The sequence below is a fragment of the Monodelphis domestica genome, chromosome 7 (genome assembly GCF_027887165.1).
Source record: "Monodelphis domestica isolate mMonDom1 chromosome 7, mMonDom1.pri, whole genome shotgun sequence".
Classification (NCBI taxonomy): Eukaryota; Metazoa; Chordata; class Mammalia; order Didelphimorphia; family Didelphidae; genus Monodelphis; species Monodelphis domestica.
This window is the reverse complement of record NC_077233.1, coordinates 273,483,828-273,502,646: the sequence shown is the minus strand read 5'-3', so window position 1 is coordinate 273,502,646 and position 18,819 is coordinate 273,483,828. Positions and strand designations below refer to the sequence as shown.

The window sequence follows — 18,819 nt, the reverse complement described above, 5'->3', positions numbered from 1 at the left end:
AAGGTTTAAATTTTTTAACTACTAAACATAAAAATTTATATTCTTATTTTTCTATTTTATAGTATTTTGAAGAAAAAACTAGGACATAACATAGCAATACCTTACTCCAACATTCCATCGAATCTGTAATCAACTAATCTGTAATCAACTAATCAACAAGCATTTATTAAGAACTTACTTTGTATTGGACATTATGCAAAAGGCCTGAGTGTACCAGGAAAAAAGCAAAAATAGAGAATGTAGCATTCTTTTTCATCTTGTAATTTATTTAGGTATCTTTTGAATCACTTTATGTCTAGCCTGTATCTTTTCTTAGATAATGAGTTCCGTAAATTTACTCGTGGATGTGAGTAGGACAATTGCCTTTGATTTGACCTAACCTCACCCCTTATTATAAAAATAAGTGCTTCATTCCACTTGGATAGAAGCTTTTAACTGGCTGTGGAATTCTTAGGCCAAGGACCATATATCCTAATGGAGGAGACAACACAGGCATAAATAAGAACATATAAGATAAATACAGAGGAGAGAGAAAGAACGTGGCCTTAAATGGTAAGAGGTCAGGGAGGAAAGGGAGAACTAGGAAAGGCCTCTTGCAGAAGTTTTTTCTAAGCCGAGTTTTAAAGGGAGTCAGAGAAATTCTCACAGGTGGTAATGAGGAACAACAGCATCCTAAGTGGGAGTGATAGCCAATACAAAGGCTCAGAGATAGGAGATGGCATTCTCTTGGCCTGAATTTGTTGTATGACTATTTAATCATTTTTTTAAACCCTTACCTCCTATCTTATAATCAATACTGGGTATTGGTTCTGAGGCAGAAGAGCAGTAAAGCCTAGGCAATGGGAGTTAAGTGACTTGCCCAGGGTCACACAGCTAGGCAATGTCTGGGGCCAGATTTGAACCTAGGACCTCCCATCTCTGGGCCTGACTCTCAATCCACTGAGCCACCCAGCTTTCCCCTAGCTAATCTTTTTTGATCATGCATTTCTTAGATGACATATTTTAACATCAGTATGTAATTTACTTTATACTATATGGTTAAATTTTTTAAATCTCATAATTTATACTTGTTTTGCACGTCAACCAGTGATTGAACCTCACTTTTGTAAATAATTCATCTTATGTGGTTGTATTAAAAAAGTAATCAAAACTGTTTCTTCCATGGCAAACCTCCCATAAGCATTTTTAAAGGACCACTGTGAAAATAATTTCAACTTAGGTGCCAATAGCTATTGCAGATGATGAAGAGATAGGTAAATCCTACAAAGAACTCAAGAAGATTCTCCAAATTAACATTTTCAATGGAAAAGTTGGTAAAGAAGAGGATAGTGAAAAATATATTGGAAACTTCCAGTTAAAGTGGAAATGTGAAAGGTTCTAGTTGAGCCCAACTTCTCTTACAAAAATCTAGCAAATACCCAAAATGGCATTAGATGGAACAATGATCAGTAAAATTAAAGGAAGGCTTCTTTTTTTGGTAAAAGGAAGCCGTAAATTTCATCTAGTTCAGGTCTCTACAAGAAGAAAAACAGAAACATACACATACTCTGAGTAGGAACATGCTAGGTGAGACTAAAACCAACAGGATCTAGGCCCAGACCTCTACAAGTGGCAAAGCTAGCTTTCAATAGGTTTCTTCAGAAAGAGAAAGAAACAGCTCTGACCCAGGCAACTTGGTTAAAGAAAAAATACTTACAACACCCACAAATCACTTAAGTACAAATAAGAACTGCTTATTATTATTAGAAGGCAAAGAGAGTTATAAAAAAGGGTAGAGTCAAGGAAGGAGTAATCCTAAGAACAACAGCTTCAGGGCCTGAATCATAACCATGATTTGAAGAAGGAAAAGAAAGCATAGAAATTAGTGATTGGGATCTGGGCTGGATGAATGGAGTAGGATTAGACCATTTTGATTATAGATCACTAATCTTGGTTCCATTTCTTTTCATTTTCCACCTTCCTTTTTCTTTGTAAGTGGAGCAGACCCTGGGATAATTCAGGGGTTGGGTTTCCAGAGGGGTAGCCAGCTTTAGTTATAGAGACTATCCTGTAGGTGGTTATTCCTAACATGATGACTCAAGCTCCTCATGTGCTTCCCATCAAAAATCAGCTAGAAGGGGACAGCTGGGTAGCTCAGTGGATTGAGAGTCAGGCCTAGAGATGGGAGGTCCTAGGTTCAAACTGGCCTCAAACACGTCCCAGCTGTGTGACCCTGGGCAAGTCACTTGACCCCCATTGCCTAGCCCTTACCACTCTTCTGCCTTGGAGCCAATACATTGACTCCAAGATGGAAGGAAAGGGTTGAAAAAAAAATCAGCTAGAAGTCACAATTAGCTCTTAGCAGATTTTATTTTATTTTTTAAATTATGAAATGAATTTATTCCAAAAGCATTGGGGAACATTTACATTTGAACAAGTTGATAAACAGGTATCGTTAAAAAAGGGGGATGGAATCAGCATGTGAAGTTTTCATTTTCAATTTTGGAGCAAAAATGACCCTCCGATTGTGAATTTGCTAATATCCTTTGCCAATATAATATCTATTTTTTAAAAATTGCACCTATAAACCTGGGAACACTCTCCCTAAATGCAGACGACATCTGTATGAAGGGTAGGCTCAAACTTACAATGATAGTGAGGCCCATATGTAGGATACCTGAATCCTGCAGTTCTCTCTCCCCCTCTAGCCTTGCCCACTCTCTCTCCCCATTGGGGCCAAAGTTTCTTCTGAGTGGGTTGCTCCTTTGTATTCCCAAGGTCTGCCTTTCCCCACAGCCTGTTCTCTGTTCCTCCTCAAAGTATGCTTCTTCCCTAGAGTGTGCCTTTCCACATCAATTTCTGTTTGGAAGTATGTTTCTCTGATCCACCAAGTTGTGCCTCAAACCCCCTTGAATCCAAATCTTGAACTTTGAGATGGGTTATGGAAACGAAGATTTTGAGAAGTGACAAAATGGATCTGCAGAAAAAGCAAGAAGCTTAGAATTTGGTCAAACAGAAATCAACTGAGATGGAGACAGAGTTCCAATGGAATGTTGAAGGGAGCAGTTAGGAAAGCCCAGCTGCTTGAACTTCACTTCCTTCTCTGGCTGGTGGAAGACAAACTCTCTCTTTGGTCGATGATTATCTATAAGACTGAGTGTTGAAAAGACTTTTGGGTTTAGCTCAGAAGAAACCCATCAGCTTTTGGGGTCAACATCTCCCTTTAGGGAAGATAACATTATTTCCTTAATTTGAATACATCTTAGAATCATCAATCAAAGGGGATAACTTATAAAATTAGGGAGACCTATTTTCCTCTCACCTCTTCCCCTCACTTTACCTCCTCTATTTAAAAGAATAAAAGACCTCTTAGTTGAAAGATTTGATTGTGGGAGTTAGTTATTAGAGGAAACCGTCAAAGGTACCATTTTTGAGAAGAATATTCAAGACAGTTGAAGGGGAACAGAAAGTAGTGTAGGGGGAGGAGCCCAACATCCAGTTGCTTCCTGGTGTTAAGGCTCTAGCATTTCCTATCACCATAATTCCCCTAATAGCCGTATCTACTACAGTTATCAACCTTTAGGAACATTGCAGTTGGACACGATGGCCAATGGGAGAAAGATCCCCTTCTTCCCCATAGGAGTCTTCTTCACAAAGTTGTGAAAAATCACTCCTCTAATGTGTGCATGATATAATCCTTTCCATCGAGATCATGTTTCCATTTGGAGTTTTTCATGGTGTATGTTATGAGACGTTGTTCTTGATTTAATTTCCTTTAGAATGCTTTCCAGTTTTCCCAGATATCTTTTGCAGAAAAATTGGTTCTTACCCTATTACTTATAGCCTTGACCTTATCAAACACTAATCTATTAATGTTCCTCTGCTTCTGGGTTTTGTGGAACTAATCTCTTCCACCAGTTCTATTTTTTAACCAATACTTACTAAATAATTTTAAATTGTTATTGCTTTGCAATATAGTTGTAATTTATTTATTGAGACTATCAATGATCCAGTCAGCTAGAATAAAAAAAAATACATTTCATTACTATTTGGGTTTTTTTTACATTAGCTATATTTCCCAGTGTATCTGCCTTCCTCTCCCAGATATCTCTTATGCCAACAAATTAAATGAAGGAAAAAAAAACCCATTTCAGCAAATCTAACCATTCATCAAACAAGTTGAAAGGGCAGGTTGCAAATGGAGTAAAGATGGAACAGTGACAAAAGGATGATTGACAGCAATGACTGTTGGGAGCAGAGGATGCTGGGAGTAAGCAAAGCTCTCTTTGCCTAAAAATTAGTTCCTTTCAATTCAGAGTTGTTCTGGTTTATATTTTTCTTATTAGTAGTGATTTGAAGAATTGTTCCACACAGTTGTCAATAGCTTTGGCTACTTCTCTAATGGAAAATGGTTTTTGCCAGGCACATAGTCTTGAAACCTTAGATTCATCACTGACTCTTCTTCTTCATTCTGTATATCCAGTTGTCAAATTCTGTTGATCTTACCTCCTACAATATCTCTCAGAGAAGCAATGTGGTATAACCAGGTCATTAATATACTGGATCTGAAGTCACATTGGATATTGATTCATATTATGTCTCTGCCACTTATTACCTGTGTGATCTTGGATGAGTCATTAAATCTCTCAAACCTCAATTTCCTAATCAGTAAAATATTTTCACTTATGTCCTCTAAGGTTCCTTCCAGCTCTGTGAATCTGTGATATTATGATTCTATGATTCCGTCCACTGATGTTTTCACCACCTTAGATCAGGGCTTTACTTTTTCTTTCTTGAACTATTATAATATTCTCTGTACTGATTTCTGTGCCTCTAACCCCAATCTGTCCTTCACACACAAATCTGCTCTCGTTTCTTCCCTGCTCAAGACTTTTCAATGGCTCACTACTGCCTATTGTACAAAATTTAAAGAAAAAAAAAACACTTCCTTATCCTGGAAAATCTGAGTAAAATCTAACTTTCTAGACTTATTTCATACTTTACTATTCAGTCATTTTCAACTATTTGTGACTCTTTTGGGGATTTTCTTGGCAAAGATACTGGAATGGTCTTCAATTTCCATTTTTCCAGCTAATTTTATAACTGAGGAAATTGAGGCAAACAGAGTTAAATGACTTCCTGAGGGTTACATAGCTAGGAAGTGTCAGAAGTCAAATCTGAACTCAGATCTTTCTGACTCCAAGCCCACCACTCTATCTACTATACCACCCAACTACCCCTTTTTTTAAATATTTCAAACTAATAGTACCTATTCACATTGGACTGCTAGCTATTTCCCTCTCATCTTGTCTTCTTCCACTGATGTGCAGTTGTCTTATTCATCATCATTCATGCTAGGAATACATTCCCTCCATATTTACACTCATATGACATTCTTTAATGACTAATTAAGGTGCTACTTCTTCCATAAAGAGTTCCCAATTCTCCAACTAATTCCAAGTGAGTGATCTCTCCCTCTTCATATTTCTTATAATATTTTATCTAGACCCTTCCTCTCCCATGATCACTGTTCATTCTAAATCATATTTATTTGTATGCCTGTCTTTTCCCCAAATTACTTTATAGGCTTCTTGGAAACAGAGATTCTGTTGTTTCCCCAGGGCCCAGCAGAGGAATTTGCAAATGAAGCTTTTAGCACTCATATGCATTTTTGAGTTGAATTTGTTGACTGTGGCTGTCAAGATTTCCCAGGGTGGGCTGTATGATCTCTTCTTTTAAAGATTCTCCTTATATGCTTCAATGATGGATTTCCCTAATATTTCCAGATGCTCCTATTTCTAAGAACAGATGTTTACTTGACCTTTTGCTCAAATCACTGTCACCTGCTTAATGATCAAGGTTAACCCTCAAAAACCATTCTGAGAAGTCCTCATTGTTTTTAGTCAATGCTACTTAATCCACCAAGACAAATTGGTTGAAATACTTTCCACATATCTACCACACCTGCAAATCACAGAACTGGTTTTGCTGTAGACTAGTGAAAGTAACACCATGTTTCTTGTCTCTTTAATCTGTTTTTTCTTGTCTTAGAGATACTTTATAGCTGTTAAAATTGTGTAGGTCTTGCCTTTCAACTAGATTATGAAAACCTTGAAAATAAACAAAGAATGGCAACTGTCTAAAGGGTCCTGGAAAGGAGGTTTGGGGCAAGTTAAAGTTCAAATCAGGTGCTGTGGTTCTAGCTTAAGGAAGATCAAGAGATCAGTTCATAAACAAGATCATGGGGGCAGAAGATACAAATAATGTTTCCTGAAAGGAATCATTTGTCAGATGGGGCACCCAGAGGTTCAACTGAGTCTTAGAATCACTGTGTCCTATTTCACAGCACTGTCAGCTTAGAAGGAATTCCTACCCTTGTCTTTCATATCCAACTGCCATCTGACCCTACAGGAGAAGGAGGTAGAAGTATAGACATGAATAGGAATTTTGAAGCTTGAAGGCATCACTGCTCCCTTCTATGCTTCATGAGATCATACTTATTTATATTCATCCCCAAGAAGATAGAAAAACCAGGTTACACTAGGAAACAGATCTTTCCTTCAACTTTATTTCTTATTCTTCCTCAGGTGACTGATCCTACCACAAAAAATCCCATTCATCGTCATACTCTTTCCAAAAATCAGAGTGTAGAATTTATTCATCTAGTTTTGCAACTATTATAAGTAAGGTGTACCGTGAATGTGAAGTCATGTTCTTCTGAATCTGGCTACTATTGTAAATCATGTATTTTAAGGTAGTCTAGGAGAGTTGGCAATACCACCTCAGGCTTGTTCCAATTACCTCTGGAACACAAATCTTTCAGACTTGTTAATAGGAGAAAATAAATTATGCAACTGTATATGTATCATCTTAGTTTAGATAGTCACCCCCCAAAAAAACCCCCAAACAATCTTCAGCTAATGTAGCTAGAGGAGTCTGTGCTGAGACGTTGAGAGAGGACTAAGACAATTCTTTCCTGAGAAGATTATGAAGAGTTAATTGTCATCGAGAAAGAATCTCTGAGTAATTATAGTTTCTGTAGTAAGGGAATAAATGTATGTGGGACATGGAGGGTTTTCTGTTAACTTTGAGAGAATCTGAAGAACTATTGGGAGAAATCTTTCTTCTACTATTTCCTTTTTTCCCATTTGAATTAGTTTATTTAGTCAATTTAGAACATTATTCCTTGGTTACAAGAATCATATTCTTTTCCTCCCTCCCCTACCTCCACCCCTCCCATAGCCAATGCACAATTCCACTGAGTATTACATGTGTCCTTGACCAGAACCTATTTCCATGTTGGTGTTTGCATTAGGATGTTCATTTAGAGTCTCCATCCCCAACCATATCCCCTTGACCCAGGTATTCAAGCAGTTGTTTTTATTCAGTGTTTTTACTCCCACAGTTTTTCCTCGGAATGTAGATAGTGTTCTTTCTCATAGATCCCTCTGGGTTGTTCAGGATCACTGCATTGCCACTAATGGAGAAGTTCATTACCTTCGATTGTACCACAGTGTGTTTGTCTCTGTGTACAATGTTCTCCTGGTTCTGCTCCTTTCTCTCTGCATCACTTCCTGGAGGTTGTTCCAGTTACCATGGAATTCCTCCAGTTCATTGTTCCTTTGAGCACAATAGTATTCCATCAGCAACATATACCACAATTTGTTCAGCCATTCCCCAATTGAAGGGCATCCCCTCATTTTCCAATTTTTGGCCACCACAAAGAGCTCAGCTATGAGTATTTTTGTACAAGTCTTTTTCCTTATTATCTCTTTGGGGTACAAACCCAGCAGTGCTATGGCTGGATCAAAGAGAAGACAGTCTTTTATCGCCTTTTGGGTATAGTTCCAAATTGCCCTCCAGAATGGTTGGATCCATTCACAACTCCACCAGCAATGAATTAATGTCCTGACTTTGCCACATCCCCTCCAGCATTCATTATTTTCCTTTGCTGTCATGTTAGCCAATCTGCTAGGTGTGAGGTGATATCTCAGAGTTGTTTTGATTTGCATCTCTCTGATTATCAGAGATTTAGAGCACTTTTCCATGTGCTTATTAATAGTTTTGATTTCTTTAACTAAAAAAATGCCTATTCATGTCCCTTGCCCATTTATCAATTGGAGAATGGCTTGATTTTTTGTACTATTGATTTAGCTCTTTATAAATGTGAGTAATTAGACCTGTGTCAGAGGTTTTTGTTATGAAGATTGTTTCCCAATTTGTTGCTTCCCTTCTAATTTTGCATGCATTGGTTTTGTTTGTATAAAACCTTTTTAATTTGATGTAATCAAAATTATTTATTTTACATTTTGTGACTCTTTCTAAGTCTTGCTTGGTTTTAAAATCTTTCCTTCCCCAAAGATCTGACATGTATACTATTCTGTGTTTACCTAATTTACTTATAGTTTCCTTCTTTATATTCAAGTCATTCACCCATTCTTTGACTTTTAAAGCCCTTATCAACCTAGTTCCTTATGAAATTTTCATCCTTCTTAATCTCCACTTCCCTCCTTTTACTTTAGTATCCAATGACATTGACCTTTTTGTTCTCTTTAACACTCTTTCAACTTTGTGCCTTTTCATCATCTGTCCTCCATGTCTAGAATGCTCTCCCTGCTTACTTCCATCTTATGGTGTCCCCAGCTTTCTTCCAAAGTCAGCTCAGACTCAGAAAAGCTCAGAACAATCCTTTGGTAATAAATAATAACTATGCATGAACATCCACATATGCAGAACACATGGGTACCACACAATATGGAATTCACATATAAAAAACATATTTTCCTTTTTTAAACCCTTACCTTCTGTCTTAAGAATGGATACTAGAATTCTGTTCCAAGGCAGAAGAACAGTAAGGACTGGGCAATTGGGGTTAAGTGATTTGTCCAGGATCATACAGCTAGGAAGTGTCTGAGGTCAGATTTAAGCCCAGATCCTCCCCATCTCTAGGTCTAGCTTTCTATCCACTGAACCACCTCGCTGTCCCAGAAACATCTTTTTCAAGAGTTCTTTCTTCCTTCTCTACTGCTGGTGCCTTCCCTCTGTGATTACCTTCCTCTTCCACTGTTTATATCTTATACAGAACTAATTATTTACATATTTTTCTACTATTACAATGTGAGCTTGTTAAGTGCAGGGACCCTCTTTTTTGGTATCTGCAATGCTTAGTACAATGGTAATAATTACTGCATAAATGCTTGTTGATGGACTGACTTTGAGATGGGTTTTAACTCATGCTATAAAGAGTCTTTAGCTGTCAGCCCTGGGAGAAATGAATTATGGGGCTGTAGTTCCAGGGTTTTGGAGGAGAGATGACTCTGTGACTTTCCCCATGACCAATGCATTGTATAAACATTTATCTATATACTTTATTATTTGTCACTGTTAATAAATTACATGGAGAGTAATGCTGAAGTTTGCCTCTAAGGTGCCATAAAGCATAGAACATCAGGCCTGGAGTTAGAAAAACTTGAGTTCAAATTCAACCTCAGATACTTACTAGCAGTGTGACCCTGGGCAAGTCACTTAACCTGTTTTCCTCAATTTCCTCATCTATAAAATACGGGTAATAAAAGCACCTACCTCCCAGGGTTGTAAGGATCAAATGCGATAATATCTATAAAGTGTGGCATATAGTAAGCACTATATAAATAGTAGTTATTATTATTACAGGTATCCCTGACATTCTAGGGGTTAAGGGAATGGAACGCTGTGATCTGGAAAATCCACATAAAGACACTTCCTTCATAATAAAGAAGAAATGTGAATTTATTTCTTTTTCTTTTTGTAAAAAATTTGGTTAGGTCAATGTTAAGATATGTCACCTGTGCCTTTTGCATTCTTTTTGCAAATTTTACCTTTTTATTTATTTTAATTCCAAAAAAGAAATAGTGCCTATTTGTGGCATTAAAAGATAAAATATGTTGAAATTGTACAATACTATATACACATGCTTTATGCATTTCTAATTTTTAAACTTTTCCTAGGTCATCTGCTGGCCTGAATTCACGTGTTATCTGAAGCCTTTGTGTGTTGTCTGCCACTTCAGCAAAAAACTCTCTCCCTCCCTCCCCCTGCAATTCCCATTTAATTTCTTATGCCCACAGCCATATATCAAAACTGAGGTGGGGAAAGTTGCAGTGTGGAAGGGATATTTATCATATAGATGCTAGCTATCCTTATTGGAGGCAACTAGATGGGTAGAAAACAGAGGCTAGGGTCAAGAGGATCTGAATTCAAATCTAGCCTCAGACATTTACTTGCTCTGTAACTTTGGAGATGTCATTTAACCCGTGCATGCCTCAGCTTTCTCAACTACAAAACAGGGATTATAATAGTATCTCTTTCCCAGAGGTGTGTAAAGTAAAGGGAGTCTCTCACTTAACCTGTCAATGTTTCAGGCACGGACCAGCCATCTAGACTGTTGTAGTAAATCTTCCCCTCTTGTCTTGTACTTTAGCCACTCCTACTAATCCATCAAAACGAATACTGTTGTCAAAATATTTTTTCTTACTTATGAATTTGCTTTAAACTATGCTGCGTCTTCCCATTGTCTACTGGAGCAAATGATGACGATGGAAGCGGAGAACTAAGCACTCTGTTTCTCCTGGCCCTGCTACTTACCTATTTATAAGGGTGATATTGTGCAGTGTAGCAGCCCAGCCCTAGACGTTGTGGGGAAGCAAGGAATGTGAGTGAGCACATGGCCATTATGTGCATGGCAATGAACTTTATTGCCAGCATGGCTGAAGTTTAGGCGCGAAACCTTGCTTTCCTGTGTCCCACTCACCTGAGGAGTAAAACCCCACCTTCACCTTGTCATAGGTTGTATTATCCAATAGGGGTACCCCAGATAACTCATCCATATGTATTGAGGTATCATATAACTGTTCAATATGTATTGAGCTGGCATGACTATAAATAAACCAGCTCCTCTAAGCTCCGCCCACTGGTTCAGGATTCCTGGGTCTGGCAAGTAGCAACTTCTCCCCTGTCCCTCTTCTCTATCTTTCTTACTAAGGCCTAGTCCTTAGACCAGGCCTGCCTTACTAAGGCCTGGTCATTAGTCCAGGCCTGCCTTACTTCCTCTCTTTCTCCTAATGCTATCTAGCATTATCTACCTCTTGTAGTTCCTAGTCTCCTTTCCATCTGCACTAGCTTTATCCTCTGACCGGTACGGTGTTAAAAGAGGATCATTGGGTGGTTTCAGCCTGAATATTCACACCCAGTGGTCGGAGCTTAGCTGTGGCTCATACAAATAATATTCGCCTACTGACTCGGTTACTCACATCTCTAAAGTCGGCCCGTTCACGCCCTTCGCGGGTAAAAATCTCTTCTCTATCTCTATCCTCTCAATTCTTCCCCCCATTGCAGCCTCTTGCAGGCCGGGAGGTTGCATTCTGGCGCCCAGACGTGCCTAGGCCCTGCCCCTGGCATTTTCTCGTGGCATTCTACCTTTATTTCTCACAGCGGTTTGGGAGGGCGCGCCCCAACACGTGAAGGAATTCTTCAGGCACGCGTGAACGAAGCCAAAAGACGACTCCCTTCAGGTCTGGAAAAAGGAAGGTGAGTTGGTCTCAGAGATGGGTTTGAATATTTCCTCCCACGCAGGCTATATACGACTCCTCATGTCGTTAGTGGAACAGGGAGGTAGGAAGGTCTCCAAAGCGCAGATCAAAGCCTTGCTACAGGTGATTCAAAAGGCTTTCCCAGCCTTCCCAGCCAAGGGGACGCTAGAAGTTGCGCAATGGGACCTAATCGGACAGTCTTTAAAGGACTATCAAAAGGAAGGTAACAGAGTCAGGAAGACGGTATTTAACACCTGGTCAATTATCAGAACCATCCTAGAGGATTTAGCTACTAGTACCTATACTGCAGGGGAGAAGGAATTTCCACAGACTCAGGAATTAAAAAAGCAGGATTTCAAAAGCACTGCTCCTGAGGAGACTGATGGGGGAAGGGAAGGAGAGTGTTCAGAGTGGTCTAGGGATCCGCCAGAGGCCCCAGGCTATAGCTGGAAGAGGAGTAAAACAAAAGGGTCATTTGCAACTCCAAAGCTGTATCCTTCCTTAGACACTCTGACCCCTCCCCCTCCCACTCCTCCACCAGACTACGGGTTGGCTTCACGAGTCTCCCTCGTGGCCTCCCCACCCCCACCTTGCTCACCTGAAGTTTCTAAGCTTTATTCACCCAGGAATGAGCCGATCTCGCCTGCTCAAATAGGCAAGGAAGGCATTTCTGCTTTCCCAGTCAGGTATGTAGAGGACCCTGAGGATGCCAACAGACGCATTGCCCAGCATAAGCCCATAGACTGTAAGGTCTTGAAAATGCTCAGAAGCAGCGTAGTGAAAAACGGGGCAACCGCGCCATTCACACTAGCGCTCCTCAGTAACCTGGCTCAACAGACACTCACGCCGGCTGACTGGTACCTGGCAGCCGAGTCCGCCCTCAGCGGAGGTGACTATCTGACCTGGAAACTGAAATTCCATGATCTATGTTCCCTGCAGGCCTCCGAGAACAGGCAGGCAGGAATCAACGTGCCCTTTGAACAATTGGTAGGGCAAGGAGAATTCGAACCAATTGCTAGGCAAATCGCAGCCACAGAGCAGATTTTTAACCAGATAGCCAGCGCGGCTACTAAGGCATGGAGAGCCCTACCCGGGAAGGATTCAGAGAGCTTGTATACAGAGATTATCCAAAAGCAGAACGAATCTTTTGCTGACTTTGTGGATAGGCTCAGTACAGAAGTCCGCAGACATATCCCTCACGACGATGCAGCCAAGGTTCTCATTCGGGACCTTGCTTTTTTAAATGCTAATGAACAGGCCAGGACAGCTTTAGCTCCCATTAAAGCTACAGGGACCCTGACAGATTTTTTAAGAGCTTGCCAAGACATAGGCATGGGTGAGACACGAACTGTTTTAACAGTGAGTGAGCAGCAGGGAATGCTCACAGGGCATTGCCATGCATGCGGCAGGAAAGGTCACTATCGTAAAGCATGTCCCAATAGAAGACCAGGAAAGACTCCAGGTATCTGCCCCAAATGCAGAAAGGGCAGACACTGGGCTTCCACGTGCAGAGCTAGCAATAAGCGAAGTCTTCCCAACACAGGGTCTAACACCCAGTTAAACTAGACTTCGGGCCAGCCTTGAGCCCAGGAGCAAATCAGGGCAGGACCATGAGGTGTTCTTTTCGTTTCCCTATTATAGCAACCGAAAGCATAGTATTGAAAGAGAACTCAGAACCTACTTGGATTCCAGCTAGCTTTCGTTTCCCAGTACCTCAAGGTGCTAAAGGGTTAATACTAGGCGACCCTGACCTCATTGCAAAGGGTTTAGAAATCTTTCCCACATTGTTTCAGGATAAGGAGACCAATGGGCTCCACATCCTGGCTGCTGCAAAGCCAGCATTTTGCATTTCAAAGGACAATAATCTAGCCTATCTGACCATATTCCCTGAGGCTGATTTCTCTCTAAAGAGCAAGCTTCAAAAAAGCAGCCTTGACTCCACAGCCCATGGATTGTTTTGGTCTCAAAAAGTGACTCAGGATAGGATGGTAATGTCTTTGTTTGTAGAAGACAGGGTTATATCAGGCATCCTGGACTCTGGAGCAGACATCTCGGTGATCTCTGCCACGGATTGGCCAGAGTCATGGGAAGTCATTGAACCTCACCAGAAGTTAGTAGGCATAGGCACTCCTGAGCACATTCTCCACTCAGCGAATTCTTTATCGTGGTCTGATAGTGAAGGACATAGAGGTACATTTAAACCTTATGTACTAGATATTGCCCAATCTCTGTGGGGCAGAGAGGTGATGTCCGCAATGAACATAACATTGACCACATCGGACAGACTGCACACGGAATTTGTGGGTGCGGCTAGCGTCGCCCCACTATTTGCTGACCCTATCACATGGTTAAGTTCCAAACCCATTTGGATTAACCAATGGCCTATATCTAAGGAGAAATTAGTACATTTAGAGGCCATAATACAGGAACAATTGAGATTAGGTCACATACGAGAATCAAACAGTCCCTGGAACACCCCGATTTTTCTGGTGCCAAAGAAGGCAGGGAAGTGGAGGCTAGTCCATGATCTTAGGAAGATCAATGAACAGCTAATGGACATGGGGACAAGGCAACCGGGATTACCTTCCCCGGGGCCGATTCCTATAAACTGGAAGCTGATAGTTATAGATTTGAAGGATTGTTTTTTCAATATCCGCCTGTCCCCACAAGATTGTCACAGATTTGCATTTTCTGTACCCTCAATAAATTATGGTACTCCTTTCAAAAGATTCGAATGGCTGTGCCTTCCACAAGGCATGCGTGTAAGCAGCTGTTTATGTCAGAAATATGTAGCACATGCATTAGAAAAGGTTAGACTTGAACACGTGAATTACCATATAATTCAATATGTAGATGATATTCTGTTAGCAGCGCCATCTAGTGGCGAAGTGGAGATATTGCTCGCAGACGCCACCAAAGCTTTAACGGCGGCGAATCTGGTGATCTCTAAGGAAAAGATTCAAACCACGCCCCCTTACAAGTACCTAGGAACACTAGTGTATGATCAAGAGATCCGTCCACAGAAAATTGAGATTCGTAGAGATTCCCTGAATACGTTGAATGATTTCCAGAAGTTATTAGGTGATATTAATTGGCTCAGACCTTTTCTAAAAATCTCTACAGGACAGTTAGAACACCTGTATGCCACTTTAAAGGGAGATGCTGCTTTAACATCCCCTAGAACACTGTCTCCCAAAGCGGAGGAGGAGTTAAAGGTAGTGGAAGAAGCGGTATCAAAAGCCAGAGTGTATAGAATTGATCCATCATTACCTTTAATAGCGTCTGTTCTACAGACCAGGTATACTCCCACAGGTGCTTTACATCAGGATCAACATATCATAGAATGGATTCACTTAGCCAATCAACGAACTAAATCCCTCACTAGCTATCTAGAACTTATCATTTTGCTGATAACTCAGATCAGAAAGAGGGCAAGACAGTTAACGGGCATAGATCCTAGTACAATTCATGTGCCTATAACTAGAGAGCAAGTTCAGAATTTATTTGCACAGTCTTTGCCATGGCAAATTGCTTTTGCAGATTATACAGGACAGATAGATAATCACATTCCTGCTAATAAGATACTGCAGTTTGTAAAATTGACTCCTATTATTTTTCCAAGAATGACATCCATGCATCCCCTTGTAGATGCTGTGAACGTTTTTACAGATGCATCAAAACATGGGAGAGCAGGAGCTGTAGTCCAGGATAGTACAATGTTATTAGACACTACTTATGGCTCTCCACAAAAAGCTGAATTAGCTGCAGTTCGCAGTGTGCTAAGGGATGTAGTACAAGCTTGTAATATAATCTGTGATTCATTATATGTAGTTAATTTGGTTAATTCGCTGGAAACAGCAAAGATTAAACCTGTACCTGATGAGGAGTTATATCTCTTGTTCCGTACCACCCAGATGGTGATATGGCAGAGGCAGAACAAATTTTTTATAACACATATTCGTTCACATACTAACCTCCCTGGTCCTCTCTCGGAGGGAAACGCTAAGGTGGATACCTTAGTGGCATCTGCTTTTCAAGATGCAGTTAGATCACATTCTTTATTGCACCAAAATGCAAAATCTCTCAAATGCCAATTTGACATTACTAAAAGACAGGCACAGGAGATAATCCAGCAATGCAGCTCGTGTGCCCAGTTCTCCTCTACACCTCTTCCCCCAGGAGCTAATCCACGAGGACTCAAAGCTAACCAGCTTTGGCAGATGGACGTGACTCAATATGCTCCTTTTGGAAGGTGGAAGTATGTGCATGTGATAATTGACATATACTCAAGGGTCATATGGGCCACGGCACAAACGGGAGAAAAAGTTTCTCATGTCATTGCACACTTGCTGGAAGCATTTGCGCATTTGGGCATTCCAAGTCAGATAAAAACTGACAATGGTACTGCATACACCAGCAAAAGGTTTGCAGAATTTTGCAAACTGTGGAATATAAACCACAAAACTGGAATTCCAGGTAACTCCACTGGTCAAGCAATAGTGGAGAGAGCTAACAGGACTCTCAAGAACCAGATACAAAAACAAAAAGGAGAGTACCTGACAATTTATGAAGGTGATATCTCTAAACCCAAACCTATTATCCCTAACAAACTGTTAAGGATAGTACTTTTAACTCTCAATCATTTCTCCATCCCAGAAGGGCTGAATGCTACACCTATGCAGACGCATTTTGAGTGTCATGATCCAATGGACACGGTGCAGCAGCCCTGGGTTTTTTGGAGATTGCCAGGAGACAAAGATTACAGAGGTCCGAACAGGCTAATAACGATGGGTCGAGGCTATGCTTGTGTTTCCACAGATAATGGAGAGATCTGGACTCCCAGTAAGCATCTCAAACCGTGGAAGGGATCGCTTCCAGATGCAAGGGGAGCAGAGGAACAGGCTCACCAGTCTAGCACCGCACCGGCTGCCCGAGACCAGGACGAGAAGCAGACGAGCATCGCTGCTGTCTCCAGTCAGCTACCTGATGGTCAAGCGCAGGGCACCGGGATCGAAGGCAACACTGGTGAATGCACGCACTCTGAACACTGACATTACATTTACTCTGATGGCATTCACTATTTTGACTTTGCTGAACATCTGTCATGCTGAAGTCTACTGGTCCATCGTGCCCAAACCTCCTATTTTGAGAATGTTAACTTGGATGGACAAGCCCCCTCTGGTATATGTTAACAACACGGACTGGCTACCACACCCTATTCTAGCCAAACGTGTTCCTCTAGAGTCTGAAGGGGCTCTGTACAATTATTCAGGATCTACTGTGTATCCTCCATTTTGTATGTCTTTTAGAAATTCGTTTATTGGTAATTCTTTCTGTGTACCACGCAGACAGCAAGCGTGGATTGTCAAAAACGCCACTGACAACAGTTATATAGGAGTTGGCATGGGTGTGATAGGAATGGGAGATGAGTTAGCACGTAAGACGTTCCAACCTAAACACCCTGCTAACAAGTACCTATGTCCAAATCAGATAGGTACGGTACAAAAGGAGTTGCCATGGACAGATTGTTCTGTCCGAGTTCCCAGAAAGGTTAAGATGCCGGCAACCACAGACTTTAACATTTACAATTGGGCACCCAGGTTACGTTGTGGTCGCTCTGAACAACTGACACGGTTAGACAAATACACTGACTATGAGAAATGGCACATGCCATGTCAGAATTTTCAGAAAATTGAGGACTTGCTAGAAGTAGACATGGCTGGTTCTAGACTTGCTATTGAAGCAGGTCCTATACAGAACACGCAGTGGAAGATAGTGGCTGCCACGCAGCCGATATACAAGTTTAAGGTCAAGGTGAAGAACTCAGGACTTGATCTTGAGTATGACAGTCACGTTAATGTCACAGCATGTGTTTTTGCTCCTTATGTAATGCTAGTAGGTAACAACCTTAGAATTTTTAAAAATGACCAAGGTCTATATGAGATCAACTGCACAAAATGTCGACTACATCAATGCCTTAGTCCTAAACACCAAGATTCATATGTTGCTATCATGTATCATCCACCTTTAATGTGGGTACCTGTCAACTTGACAGAGACGTGGGCATCTACGCCTACGGTGCACATTGTTCAAAAGGCATTTAACATGGTTATACATAGGTCCAAGAGAATGGTCTTTGCACTTGTAGGAGCCGTAGTCTCAGTAATTGCCATGATCACATCACTAACCACGGCAACATTGGCATTAACTTCCTCTATCCAGAACCATGAGTTCATACAGGAAGTGGTGTCTAACTCTTCCAAATTATGGCACACTCAGCAGAGTATTGACTTAGCTTACAGAGATGAGCTGGACAGTTTAAAAGATGCTGTGTTTTGGTTAGGTAAAGAGGTTGAAGCTTTACACACAAGAATTACTTATCCCTGTCATTACAATCAAACGGGTTATTGTATTACTCCGTTGCCATATGATAATGTGTCATATGAATGGCAACTGGTCGTTCAGCACATCAAGGGTGCTTGGGGAAGTCATAACAGCACCTTGGACATTATTAAGTTGCAACAGCAGATCAACAAATTAGACCAAATTGTATATGAGAATGAAGCTGCAAATATAGCTGCAAATTGGGAAGCAACTTTATCTTCCCTAGATCCCCAAAATTGGTTTGGTAGAGCTAATTTAACCAGCATTGGTACTATCATTTTATTCATATTATTGGCTATTGGTTTGATTATACTTTGCAGCAGAAGCTGTAAAAACAGAGCCTACATTCGAGGCATACTGCCAGAATTGGCACGGTCTTATCACACTAGGCAATTGGTGCCTGAAAATGTTGAATTGAACACAACCGGTTTATGAAAGACCAGAGTATCATGATATTTTACATTCCAATCTTTGATATATACTGAGAAGGTGAAGGCATGTTTGCTATGTCACACGTCTGTCCCTCCTGAATTGTTCAGAGAGGATGTTTTTTCTTTAAAGGAATCTCTCCCGCCACACAATCAAAAGGAAAAGGGAGAGGAATCTCATAGAGATCAGTATTTCTAAGAAATCTTACAGAGATCAGTATTTTGCTCTAAGATCAGTATTTATATTTTAGAGGACACTTTTTAAAGTCACTCTTGATTGATCAACCTTGATTTTTTCTTTTGCACTATTAAGGACAGAACTTTAAGCATAAGGAAGGTACTGTTAATGCTCTGATCCAGAATTATGAAGGTGCCAAGATTTCTAGAATTACAGTCACCTTACGGTCAGTAAGCATGAGAACATGACAGAAATTGTTAATTTTCAGTTGACCATTCTGGAG

General features: G+C 40.7%; 1 protein-coding gene across 1 annotated transcript; it reads left to right on the top strand.

Moving 5' to 3' along the window:
* Positions 1–16,613: 16,613 nt before the first annotated feature.
* LOC107649486 (endogenous retrovirus group K member 6 Env polyprotein-like) lies at positions 16,614–18,365 on the top strand. The gene has a single exon (XM_016423654.2). It carries the CDS (start codon positions 16,614–16,616, stop codon positions 18,363–18,365), a length of 1,752 nt encoding a protein of 583 aa, XP_016279140.2.
* Positions 18,366–18,819: the final 454 nt, after the last annotated feature.

Excerpts from the sequence above, each read along its gene's own strand:
- LOC107649486 (XM_016423654.2), top strand. The coding sequence starts at position 16,614 with ATGGCATTCACTATTTTGACTTTGCTGAACATCTGTCATGCTGAAGTC.